This window comes from Pectinophora gossypiella, chromosome 24 (genome assembly GCF_024362695.1).
Source record: "Pectinophora gossypiella chromosome 24, ilPecGoss1.1, whole genome shotgun sequence".
Classification (NCBI taxonomy): Eukaryota; Metazoa; Arthropoda; class Insecta; order Lepidoptera; family Gelechiidae; genus Pectinophora; species Pectinophora gossypiella.
This window is the reverse complement of record NC_065427.1, coordinates 9831361-9848324: the sequence shown is the minus strand read 5'-3', so window position 1 is coordinate 9848324 and position 16964 is coordinate 9831361. Positions and strand designations below refer to the sequence as shown.

Below are 16964 nucleotides of genomic sequence, written 5' to 3'. Positions count from 1 at the left end.
TAGAAGACGACGCCCTGAGCCGGGGTTCGCGCCCAACTGGGCACCCTCAAGGGTCTAATAGCTGTATCAAGATTTATATTAGTAGACATTTTGCAGAAAGTCGGCATTCAGCTATTAGACCCCCTCAAGCCTGTTTTCTTAAATTTTGTACAGTCATGAGCAATATAATGTACCCACTTTAGGACTCTGTCGCACTAACATATTTGACATTTAGTGAGACTTACAGTTCAATTTGTCAAAAAAGTTAATGTGACATGGTACCAAAGTGTATACATATTAATGCTCGTGACTGTACCGGGTGAGAGCCCTCAGCAATGGGGAGCATTTGTCCGGCCAAGTAGTTCTACAATAAGTCACGTTCAAAAAACAAAAAAATAACGTAGAAGCAAATAGTAGCTATGTACTTTCGGAAGCGCGGAATTAGTATGTTTTGTGATGTGATTGTACTATGATTATGTTTGGTATTCTACCTGTTTCGAATACCTCTTTTGTAATACAGTTGGGTAAGAAGTTGCTAGCCGAAGGAAAGATAAATGGACACTTGTATTGTGTTATGATGGCCTAATTATCTTCACGCCCCGTTCGTTTCGTGATGGATAGTGTTATTCTTGTTATTGTGTGTTTAATAATATGTAATTATTTCTATTTTTCTTTTCATACATACTCACGCCCGTACTTCCTAATGGGTTGAGTTGGGCCACTAATAATCCTCACGATGTTTTCCTTTACAGTTGAGCACGTGATCACGTGATAATCATTCATAATCCAAACATGAATTCGAAAACAAACGTTTAGGTCTGTTCTTGATTCGAACTTGCGACCTCAATGCGTTCTACCATCTAGGCTACCACGGCTCTCCGGTATCGGTACCGTGGCTCTTAAATTTATAGTGATGATTATTTTAATGTGGTTACTTAACAACATCAGCCCGTAAACGTCCCCACTGCTGGGGCACGGGCCTTCCCTATGGATGGATAGGGAGATCGGGCCTTAAACCATCACGCGGGCCCAGTGCGTATTGATGGTTATTAACGACTGTTAATGCAGCCGGAACCAACGGCTTAACGTGCCTTCCAAAGCACGGAGGAGCTCGAGATGAAAACTTTATTTTTTTGTGGTCACCCATCCTATGACCGGCCTTTGCGAAAGTTGCTTAACTTCAACAATCGCAGACCGAGCGCGTTTACCGCTGCGCCACCGAGCTCCAATGTGGTTACTTATAAATAATTTATATATTTATCGGTATATATATGTACATATACGGTATTTCGTCAGCGGTATCAAGGTTCTATCTACGGGACAGTTACCTGGCATTCCAACAAAATATAAATAAACACCATTATGCAATAGGATGACGTCAAACTCATTACGAGGCTGTTCTCAGTATCAATGGACGGTTTTCCTTTTATTTATTTTTTTATCTAGCTCTTGCCCGCGGCCTCGCCCGCATTTAAAATGTATAATTCGAATTTTCTTATTTTTTTCCTTATTTTAATTCTTCTTCTTTGCGAGTCGATGGCGATCGATACAAAATTTTTGCTGACCAATAATTGGCCACGCTTACGGCATTGTCAATGGCTTCGTGAAGGTATTTGATAGTGCAGGTGTTAGGGCACTTAGGACAGCACAAAAGGTGTGCCATAGTTTGTGGTGATACTCCACACTCGCAATCATCGCAACCATCAACCAGATATCCCCACCTGCAGAGATTATCCTTGCAGCGGCCAACCTGTGTCTGGAGCCTATTTAAAGACTTCCATGTGGGCCACGCTAGATTGCTTCCAGGCGGGAGACTTTCCGATGGTGCGATAAAAGGGGTGGGAGAACACTTCCGCCGCCAAAGATTTAAGCGGGCTTGGCTAGGTTCGGAATTTTAATTCTAGTGTATGTATTTTGTCACCACGATAATTATTCCATGTTTTGATGTTACAAACCTAATAATGAAACAACAAAGTGTCCTTAATGATGTATGTACTTTCTTTCCGCATGTACTGGTATTATTATTGGTTTTTTGGTTGCTTTTTATTATTTAGTCGTCGTTTATTGTACTTTATCAGTATCCTATAGATTATAGAAAGAAACATTTATTATTTAGGACACCACAGACACGGATTACATATACAGGGTGTTAGTGACATCGTAACGAATACTGAGGGGGATGATTCAGACCATGATTCTGAGTTGATATCAAGTAGAATTTTCCGTCGCAAAATTCATGATTTTTTTTTTAGTTTTTTAAAATTATTTTCAATTCTATACTTTTGCGATGAAAAATTAGTACCCATACAAGTAGGTGTGGGTGTTAGTGATACCGTAACGAATACTGAGGGGGATGATTCAGACCATGATTCTGAGTTGATATCACGTAGAATTTTCAGTCGGAAAATTCATGAAATTTTTTGTTTTTCTTTTTATTATTTTCTGTTCCATACTTTTGCGACGGAAAATTCCACTTCATATCATCTCAGAATCATGGCCTCAATCATCCATCAAAGTTTTCGTTACGACGTCACTAACATCCTGTATATACATTATAATGACATCACATCAGAAGTCAACGCACACACGAAATATTTTCTATATAGAAATATGGAAAACTATTATCGGCCTTCACCAACACAGGTGCAGGCTGAAAACCAGCGTCGAGATATTTCATCTCGGCATATGCTGAGCTTGTTACCTTTTGTGATGGAAAACTTTATTTTATAATTGTGTTATGTAAACCTGTGGATCACATTAAACATTATTTTATTTTTAATTTTCTTTTTTAATTCGGTTTAATACGGATCCGCTTTCCTAATGTATAAATTTTTAGCTACCTTGAAAACTGCGAATAGTCTCATATTACACCCCCTCTTTAAAGGGGTTGGGAACAGATTAAAAAAAAATATATCGCACGGTTTTTTTGTTACTTACAAACAGTTGGCATACCAATCCTTAGCTTTCTACATTGAAAATTGTGGAATGCTCCTTACGAACTTCCTCTCTCTCTCTCTCTCTCTCTCTCTCTCTCTCTCTCTCTCTCTCTCTCTCCCCCCCCCCGCCGTTTTGGGGAAGTGGGGGGTTAGAGAGAGACAAAAAGCGGCCTATGCCACTCGCCATCCCTTCAACTATCTCCATTTAAAAAATCACGTCAATTCGTCGCTCCGTTTTGCCGTGAAAGACGGACAAACAAACAAACAGACACACATATAGTTTTGCATTAATAATATTAGTATGCATTATGTTATAGGCTAGCCAATCCAAACAACCTGTAGCGGACCCAACTAGTTGGCCACCTAGTTCCGCTCACATGCAACAGATGGCGACACATTCTTCAAGCGGTCGTGAAACGCGGTATCGAAGTTTACACAGCAAGACGCATATATACAACTTCCAACACAACACTGTCGGATCGTCGATCCCTAGTCACACTACCAACTTAGGGGTACTATGCTCAGTTCGGTACCCCGAAAACTTCCTTTGGCGGCAGCACTTCCTTGCCGCCAAAAACCCAAGCATTATTAGGTTCAAAGAACTGTTAGGTTTTAAAGTATACTTTTCTCTACACTACACATTGACGTTATCGTACACGCGCATCTGTGTGTGTGACGTCGTGACGGCCATACGATTAAAGACTAAAGTAAGACCGAGGGGGTGAGGTAATCCTAGCTCAGACGCTGGTGGGGAGCGGAGAGTTGCCGTTCTATACGTAGTATTATTCCTTATTCTATGGCGCGAATCTGACTCGAACTTGAACGCCTTTTTTATTTATTCTCAGTTCAGCAGAAGTTATTATTAATTATATCCTCCACCGACCCGCATTGGAGCAGCGTGGTGGAGTATGCTCCATACCCCCTCCGATTGATTGAGGGGAGGCCTGTGCCCAGCAGTGGGACGTATTAGGCTGTTTATGTATATCACAGAAGATTATACAAAGTGTTAGTGACATCGTAACGAATACTAATGGGGATGATTCAGACTATGATTCTGAGTTAATGTCACGTGGAATTTTCCGTCGCACAATTCATGGTTTTTTTTTTTAATTATTTTCAATTCTATACTTTTGCGATGGAAAATTCCACTTTATATTAACTCTGAACAATAGTCTGAATCAACCCTCAAAGTTTTCGTTACGATGTCACTAACACCCTGTATTTGCCAATCTCTGTTCCCCAAAACCCAATCAACGTGTGTTGACCTAAACACATAACAATTTGCTGACTCTGTTTCACTGTCTACCCCACAATGCACAAGCGGTCGCGGAGAACTCAAAACGACTTACGCTATTCCCTATGCGGGTGCGCGGAACTTCCAAGTTGCACAAGCATACCTGTAGCACATAACACGTATCTGAGGTCGACGACCGACCGCACCAATTCTGCTATCACGGTTCGTAATTCGTATTGAGCCCTAAAGAGACCTGACATGGTTCTTGTAACGACTATAGAAAGGCCATGTCAAAGCAATTCATATAAAAAAAAAATACATTTGTTTGCATTGCGCACTTATTTTTACATGCGCAAATGTCTAATTGCAATATTGCTTTTTTAGATTAATCGCTTCGATGTGGCCTTTTTAGGCACCCTAACGGCCTCTGTTGTCCAGTGGTTTGAGCATTGGGCTCACTATTCGGAGGTCCCGGGTTCAAATCCCGGTGGGGACATATCACAAAAATCACTTTGTGATCCCTAGTTTGGTTAGGACATTACAGGCTGATCACCTGATTGTCTTAAAGCAAGATGATCCGTGCTTGGGAAGGCACGTTCAGCTGTTGGTTCCGATTACTAATTACTGATGTAAGTAAGTAGTCGTTACATGAGCCATGTCAGGGGCCTTTTTCGGCTCAATAGTAACCCTGACACCAGGGTTGATGGGGTTGGTAATGCACCTCACAACCCACACGATAGAAGGAGAAGAAGAACAATAAAATGGTAACTCTCCCTCCTGCACCAATTCGTATCAGGCGCCGACCCTCCCTCTGGGTCTTAACGACGCAAGCTCACGACTTTATTCCAGTTGGGGTAATTAGTGGTATTAGGCCTCAAACTGGATGACAGCGGCAGCGGCGCGGCGGCGGCGTTTAGCGGGTAGCGGCGCGTTCAAATGCTAAGATTTATATTGAAGTATTCTCGATGGCAGCGGCGCGGGGGGCGGGGTACGAGCGGTGCGCTCTAGTCGAGCGGTGTCTCTGCGTTTGAAACTCGCCTTTTTGTTTCCTTTGTTCATTATAGCCGCTATCGCCGCTGCGCCGCTTTCCGGCCAAGTAGTTAATGCCATCTGCGGCAAATCTACAATAAGTCATGTCAAAAAAAAAAAAGCTGCGCCGCTGCCGCTGGCATCCAGTTTGAACCCTTAGTCGTCTCATATCACACACGTCAAATATCGCTCCCGCCTGTATTGTGAACCCCCTCATATTATGACCATCTGTGCAAACAGGTGATCCTCTCAAAACAGGAAAGTTGTAGTAAGCGGTATTAGACCTAATGTTACAAGGTATTAGCTTTTAATGTATACATATATATTACTAGACTAAGGAATAAAGAACAGCAACTCAGCGGCTGAGATAGGCTTATCTGAAACCACCAATATTTTGTGTTTATTTTTTTTAAAGAACGTCTAGGGCCCTGTACCGAGGTTTTTCTTGCAGTTTCTTTTCCCCGGCTATACAGGCTGTGAGAATCTGCAGTAGTTTTAGGCGGATGAGACGTTCGTTATGTAAAAATTGACGGTTCAAAGTGTAACTATGTTCCCTACTGAATAAAGATATTTTTGATTTTTAGAATTTGATTTTTATATTTGCTTCTATCCTGCCTGACACACTTCTCTTGCTTCCTCCACATTCATCAATTGCTTCATACACACACGCCGGTTCAGAGTAGATCGTACTAAACTTTTTCGAATCTCAAATTAATTTGGTGAATACAACGCATAATACAATCCATTACCTAAACCTTTTGTATCTTTTGTACCTTTTTAGCGGTATATAAAGCGAAAGTTGATGGTAAGGCTGGCAGAAGAAGACCGAGAAGGACTTACGATGACCAAATTGGATATATTCGTAGAAAAGGTTTAATACAATCTACTCTGAACCAGCGTGCGTGTATGAAGCGATTGATGAATATGGAGGAAGCAAGAGAAGTGCGTCAGGATTGAAGCAAATGGAATTCTATAGTCTCTGCTTACCCCGGTGGGAAATAGGCGTGAGTTTATGTATGTATGTATGTGTAAACTTTTTGTTCTTACACCGGCCCAACCATTTTTGTACAGCAGTATCATAGTGCTGGTTATAATCGAATCGATACTATTCCCTTGTGGGGTTTTCCAATATAAGTACGCTATGGAATATTGAAGTAGCGCACGCAAGGCTTAGGTATGCTTAGGGTTTTCACTTTTAACTTGCTAGTATATTAACCCCCTCCCCTCCGGTTGATTGAGGGGAGGCCTCTGCCCAGCGGTGGGACGTGTATAGGCCGTTTATGTATTCTGTACACAGTTAAGAAACGATATATCTTATCAGAATAATTTATGCAACGTAATTATCATAGATAAACTTGTTTAAGGTCAATTTAACATTTTTGAATCTATATCACATCGCAAGGTGTTATGGCTGAGGAGAAGAAATGACAAGGCTAGGCTGTTTATGTATGTTTATGTAGTATATTCATCATCATTACCAGCCCATTAACGTCCCCACTGCTGGGGCACGGGCCTTCCCTATGAATTGATAGGGAGATCGGGCCTTAAACCATCACGCGGGCTCAGTGCGGATTGATGGTTATTAACGACTGGTAATGCAGCCGGGACCAACGGCTTAACGTGCCTTCCGAAGCACGGAGGAGCTCGAGATGAAAACTTCTTTTTTCTGTGGTCACCCATGACCGGCCTTTGCGAAAGTCGCTTAACATCAACAATCGAAGACCGAGCGCGTTTACCGCTCCGCCACCGAGCTCCTCAATTAACAGCTTTCTATTCTAAACCCTCTTCTATACTACCATAAGACATAATAAGTACATACGGCCTCAGTGGTCCAGTGGTTTGAGCGTTGGGCACACGATCCGGAGGTCCCGGGTTCAAATCCCGTTGGGGACATATCACAAAAATCACCTTGTGATCCCTTATTTGGTTAGGATTTTACAGGCTGATCACCTGATTTGTCCGAAAGTAAGATGATCCGTGCTTCGGAACACACGTTAGAAAAACGTGACAAAATGTCTAGACTTATTATTACATTTTTGGATACATACACGGCAAGGCGCCTTTGCGGCTCAATAGTAACCCTGACTCCAGGGTTGATGAGGTTGGTACTCCACCTCATAACCCACACGATAGAAGAGAAGGAGATAAATAAAATAGAAAAAAAGCAAACGTTTTTCCACACTTTTAGTTCTGTCTTTATTTAGTAATCATACTTACATACATAGACAGCCTATATACGTCCCACTGCTGGGCACAGGCCTCCCCTCAATCAACCGGAGGGGGTATGAAGCATACTCCACCACGCTGCTCCACTGCGGTATGGTGGAGGTGCTTTTACTAATCAGAATTTTATAACTTTGACCTAGGGACCCTATTCTTCGTTTTGTAATAAAACTGGAAAGTCGGATAGGAATATTATTTCTGTTTATAGTTCTTCATTCTCACCTACCCCATCCGCTGCTATTAAATTTGTACAAAATTTTCCTGTACCCAAAGTTTGCCTGGAAGAAATTGCTGCATGGGTAATAAGGCCGCCTGTTGTGGTTTTCTGTATATGATGTCCTTATCTGTTCCTGTTAAAAAAGGCATAGAGTCGCGCGCGCGCATCTTTAATCGGAGGTCGCGTAAATTCGTTAGCGACAAAATGACTGACGTTATTAAGTGTGATTCGTGCTGTATTGTGATTGACGAACTGCTGGTATACGTGCAAAATAAAGTGTCAATTATTGACGCAATTACTCTTGTGCGGATTTGTAAATCGGCCTTTGCTAGTGAGGAAATTAAGAAGTCGAAATCGTTATTGTTTGATGCCATTCCTACGGATGCACGCAAAATAACAAGATAATCTATCTACATTCCCAGCGGGCTTAGCACCGTAAGCGCGCGACCCTTTCTCGCCTCGACATACGTCACCCGTCACTCTCTCACAGTACTGCACAGAAAGAGACAGACGATCTCTGTCGCGGCGAGAAAGAGTCGCGTGCTTACGGTGCCAGGCCCGCTGTAAAGTATTTGTTCTATTATTTTTGTAAACAATCCAACAATGGATTGGATGGTATGAGAACTCGTCAATAACGTGGTAAATATAGAATGCTATAAACTAAACCAATATATTTAGAGTTGAAAATCATCGAGTTTTTAGGAAACGATTCGGAGTATTTGCAGTATGGAAGACTACGTTTTCTCCGTATCGGAATTCGTGATAGGTCTGTTCGGAGAACGCGGGACTTAAATTCGTAGTCACTCCGGCTCTAAGGCGATTCTCACACTGGCCCGCATGATGCAGCGTAGCGCGTGGATGCGTGTTCTTCCGTTGCTTGTAAGTATCTCCGTTTGTATAGAAAACACGCACGGTCTAACATACAGAAAATGCGTCCGCATGAACGCGCGTGGATGCATTTTCTTACAAGCAACGGAAGAACACGCATCCACGCGCTACGCTGCATCATGCGGGGCAGTGTGAGAGTCGCCTGAACCACCAAAGTCAACTTTGTAATTTTGTATTCATGTTTGGATCATCAGAATTCAAAAAAACCTTCATCATCATTACACTTCTGCCTACCCTTTCAGGTATACAGGTGTGATGCTACGTATGTATTTCTTAGGGTGGTATTAATAAACAAATCTCAGCTGAGACTGCCCTCAAGATCATGCTCAAGTCCCTGTTTTTATATGAGAACTGTCACATTGACATAATCTTGAGGGCAGTCTCAATGCTGAGATTGGTTTATTAATACCACCCTAAGGCCCGTATTTATAAAACGCTCTTATCTCTGAGATCTATCTTGAGTGAGCTCTTAAGATGACGTCCTTATTAATAAACGGAACTTAAGTGCGCGTTTAGGGTTACGATATCAACTGAGTGACGCCGTATTAATAAACGAAACTCGGCTCTCAAGAGTGCTCTCAAGATGTTACTTAAGATCGTGTTTGCTGAGTGCCGTCAAACCGTGACTTGAGTGCGGGTTTTGTGATCTCGCGATAATGGAATTAGAAAATATTTTACAAGAAATCAATTATTACGACGATTTAGATCATTACGACGATTTGTTATGGCAAGATGCGTATCGTTTGCCAAAAGTTTATATCAGGGACGCCGAAAATCCCTTTGAAATGCGAGCGGATCGGTTCCAGAAAAGATACAGATTCTGCCAAGAATCTGTATTGTTAATAACATCGTTACTGAGAAGTGACTTAGAAAAACAGGACAACAGAGGTCTACCGATTGCTCCGGAAATAGCAGTTTTATTAACTCTGAGATTTTATGCTACAGCGTCATTTCAGGTAAGCCAGAATTTATTCAATACTAATTATTCTACTTTTGTCTTTAAAAAGTGTAAGTGACAGCACAATGAACACCGAAATTACTATGCCTGTATTTGAACATCTTGAGGTCTGGATACAGTAGAGCAATGCACCATATCCTTCTGAACGAGTAAATGAAGGAAAGCCTGTGTCCAGGACAGGAATAAGTTAGTAATAGGAAGTAATTTAATTTTACATAAATGACTTACACAAACCTTGCCTTTTCAGATAGTCTGTGGAGACTTACTGCACATATCACAGCCTACCGCCTCAAATATTATTACGAAGGTTTCAAAGTTGCTAGCTCAATTGCATACACACTACATAAAGTTTCCCCGAGGAGCAGAGGCTAACAGAAACAGAGAATTGTTTAAAGAGATGGGTAGACATGGACAGTGGCCTGGACTTCCCGGGATCGATGGAGCTATTGACTGTACCCATGTTAAAATTGTATCAACACCAGGGTGCCAGCACCATGAAGTCTTTAGAAATAGGAAATCTGATTTTTCTATTAATGGCCAGGTTGTTGCAGGCCCCGGAGGGAAATATTAGACATAGTAGCCAGATGGGCAGGCAGCATGCACGATTCTAGGATATTTCAAATGTCATCAATTTACATAAAATACACGCAGGGTATTTTAAGTGGAAGACTTGTCGGAGACAATGGGTATCCTACACTACCTTTTGTTCTCACACCTAAAAGACCTGCCCCCGAAGATGCTCCCTCAGTACGGTACAATAGAGCTCAAATAAAAACCAGAAATGTTGTGGAAAGAACATTCGGCATTTGGAAGCGGAGGTTTCCCTGTTTATCTAGAGGCCTAGGTAACAAACTGTCAACTGTTTCTCATATAATTGTATCATGTGCGGTATTACACAACTTGTCATTAATTTTAAATGATGTCATGGTTTTTGATGAGAATCAGAATGATGAACAAGAAGAAACAGATAGTTTAATACCAAGCACTAGGACTGGATTTTTAATTAGAAATTCAATTGTTGAAAATTATTACCAATAGTCTTTATGAGCAGTGCTTTGTGATGGAATAGTATTTGAAATCATTTAATAAAACATATTTTATATATTGACTTATATGCTTTTATTTCATAAATTAACAATATTCCATTTATTATATTATGCCACATCCTCTCTTCTGCCATCAGTTGCACTATCTGAAACAAATTAGATGAAAAATGTTTTATTAATTATCCCAGGACTTAACTAAGCTATACTAGTTTTTAAAATAATATGATGAGCAAGTAGGTAATACTGATGTACCTGAGGAACACTGCTGCTGCAGTTGAAGTTCTGCAAGGTCTGCTTTCGCCTTTGCTTCTCTTATTCTTTCTCTTAATAATAAAACCTCCAAGTCATGAATCTCGTTAGCCCGTCTCTGTCTGTCTTTATATTCCTTATCCAGAATAGAACTCTTATGCCTTTGAAAAGTTTGGGTGGCTGTATTTGATGGGTTAATAAGAGGTGGGGTTGGAAGACGTGGTGGTGGAGTGGATGGAGGAAGAGGTGGTGGTGGTGGAGTGGCTGTGGGGAGAGCTGGTAGTGGGGTAGATATAGACAGAGACAGTAGTGGACCTACTCCAGGTGGAGGTGGTGTCAATGTTGTCCGGGTTGGGGCAGCAAGTGGTGCAAGATAAGAGACGGGCTGCGAGTCCATATTTACTTCTTGGACGGCAAGGTCAGCGGTTACTGGAACAAAGTAATTTAAAGAGAGAAATATAAAAAATTATCCAATTTACATATTTAAAAAAATAGAATTGATGACAGCTGTTTTCGGAGAATGTGTGGCTTACATCATACTGTCAGGTTTGAATCCCAGCTCCGGCTCTAGACCACTGAATTTTACTTTATGAGTTTGAATTCATGTTAATAGGCTCACCCCTTATTACATCAGACTTAAACATAGCTGGCAAGTAGTGATTTTGTATTTACTATACACTTCTGCCTACCCCTTCGGCGACATAGATGCTATATTAGAAGAAAATTACTTACCTGGAATTGTACCAGAGTCAACAGCATCATCAATACCAACTATTAGAGCTGGGGCCACCTCAGACACATCTGGGTCTACAACTGCATCACTGGTTGCAGGCCCCCCTCCAGTAGCTAGCCGATGTTGACGTTCTGCTTCCCTTTGCCGCTGCTTGAGGTTCATCCACAATCTCCTCAGTTGTTTATTAGTAACCTAAAATCAAGGATGCAATTATAAAAAATCTAGCAAAAAGCGAGAGTAAAATCGCGCACTGTAGGTTAAATAAGTTTGTTTACCTGATTAGTGGCATGAGGGCTTGCGTTGTATTCTCTGGTTACAATATCCCAAGCTTCATTTTTTGCGCGTATTGAAGCGCCATCGGTATCCTTATTCTCTATCACCGAGGAGTATCTTTTCAAAATATCCAAAAAAGTTTTCTTCTCGAGGAGAGTAAAAATATAATTGTTGTCATCGTTGTGGAAAATAATTACTTTACGTTTATTATTGATAAACAAAACAAGTGGTTGCGAAGGACGCGTATATTTTTTTTTTGACAATGATGTTTGTTGCGTTTCGTTTTCACTACGCATTGCGTTTTGAAATCATAACAAATTATTTCTAAAACGTTAAATGACCATTTTTATAAAAAAATTAAATAACGTACGTATGAATTATAATAATTTTTATATTTTAGTAAATAATTGAACAATTTTTAATATGTTTGAAGCCCTAAACCGAAATATTTTTTTTAAGCAAGAACGAAACGTTGATTCGTTCGGTCTATAGTTCACTCAATTAGGACGTTTACTTGAGATCCTGAACTTGAGATCGATATCATGTGATACGCGCTCAATATTCGTCTATTAATTAACATCGCACTTAAGACGCTGTTTACATCTTGAGAGTGACTCAGTTGATATCGCTCTTGAGAGCGGTATTGAGATCGGTTTATAAATACGGGCCTTAGTATTCTATTTGGTTGTGTTACAAACGGCCATTATCGACGATACGGCTCACCACTTATCACGTTGGTCTAACAGAAAGCTCTGTGAGGCGTGGGTTCTTAGTTGATCTTGCGATGGATGTGACTGGCTACCCCAATTGGGAGATATACTTCTATGCTGTTCTGGAAGCGAATAACAAAACATAGAACATTTCAGCTGCTTGTCTTCCCGTACATGTCGTAAAAACCGACAGAGGGATTGTGTCGTCTAACATGATGGACTAATGTTATGGGCGATAGGCTGATCCGTTATCACCATAAGGTTCATCATATCCAGTTTACGACATCGTATCAACAGTGGCTGCAAGTTGTCTTTGATTATTTGTGGCTCTGCCCACCCCATTAGGGATTACGAGCGTGATTTGTATTATATACAGGGTGTTCCACTTGATATTAACTCAGAATAATGAGCTAAATCAGCCCCCTCAGTATTCGTTACGATGTCACTTACACCCCCCACCCCGTACCAGCACATACAGGTAGCCATACAAGTAGGTATGGGTGTTAGTGACACCGTAACGAATACTGAGGGGGATGATTCAGACCATGATTCTAAGTTGATATTAAGTGGAATTTCCTGTCGGAAAATTCATGAAAATTTTTGTGTTTTTTTTTTAAATTATTTTCCATTCCATACTTTTGCGACGGAAATTTCCACTTGAAACATAATCTCAGAAACATGGTCTGAATCATCCCTCGAAGTTTTCGTTACGATGTCACTAACACCATGTCATCATCATCAATTTAAGAGCCACGCTCTCGTCGGTGCAGCATTTTCCAAGCTACTTGTTTAGGGAAAAATAGGGCAGTGGTTAACACCTTGTATGTATGCTTTATTCTATTAAATAGATGTTATTTTCTCAGACGACAGGCGTCGTAATAAGCTTGCAGGGATACCCATTGTTCGTCATAATGGGTTCGTTGCGTCATGCGACTAGTGTAAGGGCACGTACCTTCCGCTTTGTTTCGAGACTTGGAAAGGGCAGAGGACTGTTGTTTATACGGCCGAATAAAGAGGGTTAAATATTATCACAAAATTACTCAATTGTATACCAATATTTTATGTTTATTTTTTTAAAGAACGTCTACGCACGGGCCCTGTGCCGAGGTTTTTCATGCAGCTTCTTTTCCCCGGCCATACAGGTTGTGAGAAGCTGCAGTAGTTGTAGGCGGATGAGACATTCGTTATGTAAAAATTCAAAACGATTCAAAGTGTAACTATGTTACCTACTGAATAAAGATATTTTTGAATTTTGAATTGTTTTATATTTATGCGGTTATTATCATAATTAAAACACATAATAACGGGTTCTTACCGCGTTTAAATCAGGGATATGAGACTCCCGATATTTCGACACTGTTGCAAGTGTCATGACTCATGACTGATGAGATTGGAGTGGAGTAGGTAGATCCATAATTTTCTACGGGCAGACATATGTCTACCCTCTTTCTTTGCCGTAATATCGGGAGTCTCATCTCTCTGACTACCCCAATTGGGATATAGTTGTGAGCTTCATCATCGCCAGCCCATTAACGTCCCCACTGCTGGGGCACGGGCCTTCCCTATGGATGGATAGGGATATCGGGCCTTAAACTACCACGCGGGCCCAGTGCGGATTGGTGGTCATTAACGACTGCTAATGCAGCCGGGACCAACGGCTTAACGTGCCTTCCGAAGCACGGAGGAGCTAGAGATGATTTTTTTTTTGTGGTCACCTATCCTGTGACCGGCCTTTGCGAAAGTTGCTTAACTTCAACAATCGCAGACCGAGCGCGTTTACCGCTGCGCCACTGAGCTCCTCCACCACCGAGATTCTCCACCGACTCGTGAGCGTATGTTAAATCTCGACAACACCCAGTGAATCACTTTCAGTCAATAAATGCGTGTTTTCCTGTTCATTATTTATACATTTGGTTTCATACTGTCGTAGTGACGTTCATTCGATACTTTGACGTTCGTACTACGTACTTAATGCACTATACGACCTCCGTGGTCCAGTGGTTGAGCGTTGGGCTCACGATCCGGAGGTCCCGGGTTCGATTCCCGGTTTATTATTATTGCGTATGGCAGACAAATATCCTGCTTGGATCAAATATCCAGCTTAAGCTCCCTTAACCAAGTCTCTGCTGCATCCGTCACACAATGCAGCTCGGATTCACATTTAGCTGCAGATAATCCTTCCACGTTTATTTGGAGGATTCGTGTGACAGGTCCAACAGTTCTCGTCTTAGGTACTCGAGTAGGACATATATTAGTGGGGGAGCCCTGAAAAGGGCTGTTTGTGGTTGAGTCCTGAAGCGGACTGTTTTGGGGATTCATGATGAAATCGCAGGATAAAGCACCGGGAGATTCGCAAGGAACAGTCCGGTGAACCATTTCAGTCGAGAACGTTTAATTCAAATTCAAATTCAAATTATTTAATTCGGACTGTATCCATATATGTTAGTAACAAACAACTTATATTCTAATGTTAGTAACAACTTATACAACTTAAGCTAATACACACGCGCGACCCTTGGCACAGTAGCGTGCAGCTGCATCCAGCGCTTCAGCAGCGGGGAGTCCCACCGGTCTGCTAACACACTCAGGATACTGTTCGAGCTGGCGCGCACTCGGCGCAGCAAGGAGGCGCAACGTTTCCTCATGATGGTATAGAAGCAATTAATTTGCGCCTCTGCAAACATTAATGAGGCGCTGCAATAACGCGGCAGTCCGAACAGCATCCTGAATGCGTTATTATATTGAACACGCAGAGCTCCATAAGTTCGCTGCGTAAAGCTGACCCACAGACCGCACGTGTAGAACGACTGGCAGAACGCTTTGAAAAGCGTCGCCTTTACTTGTTCACTACAACGCGAAAATCCGTTTAGCCGGCTAAGCCGTTGCCCAGAGTGGACCGCGAGGAGGTAGTTCTTGACCAATTCCCACCCCCGGTGGGATTCCGATTCCCGGTGGGGACATATCACAAAAATCACTTTGTGGTCCCTAGTTTGGTTAGGACATTACTGGCTAATCACCAGATGTCCGAAAGTAAGATAATCCGTGTTTCGGAAGGCACGTTAAGCCGTTGGTCCCGGTTACTACTTACTGATGTAAGTAGTCGTTACATGAGCCATGTCAAGGCCTTTGGCGGCAACATGCACAATGTCATTAAATATGATGTTCCATCCTTCTTTTTTGCTTTGAGCTTCTATTTTTGCCACGCACTGCCCCATGTTGCCAGTTCGGCGCCTGTTTGCGCACTGCGGTAAAGTACTGTCAACGTCGCTATATTAACAGTAACTTTGCGTCCCACTTTTAGAGCGCTGATGGTAGTAAATCTATGCTTCTGGGCTGTAGTGCGCCAGAAACAGATTAACACTAAGGACATAGACTGCATTTCTTTTTCAAATTGTTCTTGTATTCTGGTCTTATCTGCCTAAAAGCAAAAAAATAAATAATAAAAAAATATCATAACGCGTTTGTGTCTTTGTTCCCAGGTGTGCGTGTGATTGTCACGCGGCAGGGTCAGGCTCTAGGAGGTATCAGAAACTGTCACCATGAACGAGCTGGACAGTCTACGCCAGGAGGCAGAGACGCTCAAAAATGCTATTCGGGTGAGTACAAATCAAATCATTTATAACGGCATCCGTGGTCCAGTGGTCGAGCGTTCGGCTCACGATCCGGAGGTCCCGGGTTCGAATCCCGGTGGCGACATATTATCACAAAATTTTGTGATCACTAGTTTGGTTTAGGACATTACAGGCTGATCACCTGATCGTCCGAAAGTAAGATGATCCGTGCTTCGGAAGGCACGTTAAGCCGTTGGTCCCGGTTACTACTTACTGATGTAAGTAAGTAGTCGTTACATGAGCCATGTCAGGGGCCTTTGGCGGCTCAATAGCAACCCTGACACCAGGGTTGATGAGGTTGGTAATCCACCTCACAACCCACACGATCGAAGATCATTATTAATTTAAGACCCACGCTCTTGTCGGTGTAGCATTCTCCATTCTTGTCTATCAAAGACCAATTCTTTCCATATGTAGACTGTAATCACGCCCCGGACATTTCATACAAAACACCGAAGAAGACCCTTTCTGTCCAACTTATAATCACAATGTGTTAAAATTGCAGGACGCGCGGAAAGTGGCGTGCGACACGTCGCTCGCGCAGGCAACGGCCAACCTGGAGCCGATCGGCCGCATACAGATGCGCACGCGCCGCACGCTGCGCGGACACCTCGCCAAGATCTACGCCATGCACTGGGGCAGTGATTCCAGGTAAAATTGATCAATATGTTTGTGTGGGTGAGTTCATCTTAAGTACCATATTTTATCGCTAGGGTTTCTGTTATCGCGCACGGCATCGTTATTCCACACCGAATCAACGTAAAAGCTATCCTATGTTATTTCCCAAAGGTTTTTATTTCATCAAAATCGGTTTAGTAAACTAACATAGGCTAAGTTATTTCATTTGTTTTCTATAATTTTATTTTTATTAACATTCT

General features: G+C 42.0%; 2 protein-coding genes across 2 annotated transcripts in view; one reads left to right on the top strand and one right to left on the bottom strand.

Moving 5' to 3' along the window:
- LOC126377749 (guanine nucleotide-binding protein G(I)/G(S)/G(T) subunit beta-1) overlaps positions 1–16964 on the top strand; it is a 38102-nt gene that overhangs the window by 10668 nt on the left and 10470 nt on the right. Inside the window, exons 2-3 of the mRNA XM_050025558.1 lie at positions 15955–16071; positions 16592–16737. Coding sequence (XP_049881515.1) covers positions 16015–16071; positions 16592–16737 — 203 coding nt within the window. The 5' untranslated portion in view covers positions 15955–16014. The remainder of the gene's footprint in view (positions 1–15954; positions 16072–16591; positions 16738–16964) is intronic.
- Positions 10560–12326, bottom strand: LOC126377754 (cyclic AMP-dependent transcription factor ATF-5-like). Its single transcript, XM_050025564.1, has 4 exons — positions 11768–12326; positions 11492–11684; positions 10763–11188; positions 10560–10656 (listed from the first exon to the last, which is right to left on the bottom strand). Exons 1-4 carry the CDS (start codon positions 12059–12061, stop codon positions 10619–10621), a joined length of 951 nt encoding a protein of 316 aa, XP_049881521.1. The 5' UTR covers positions 12062–12326; the 3' UTR covers positions 10560–10618.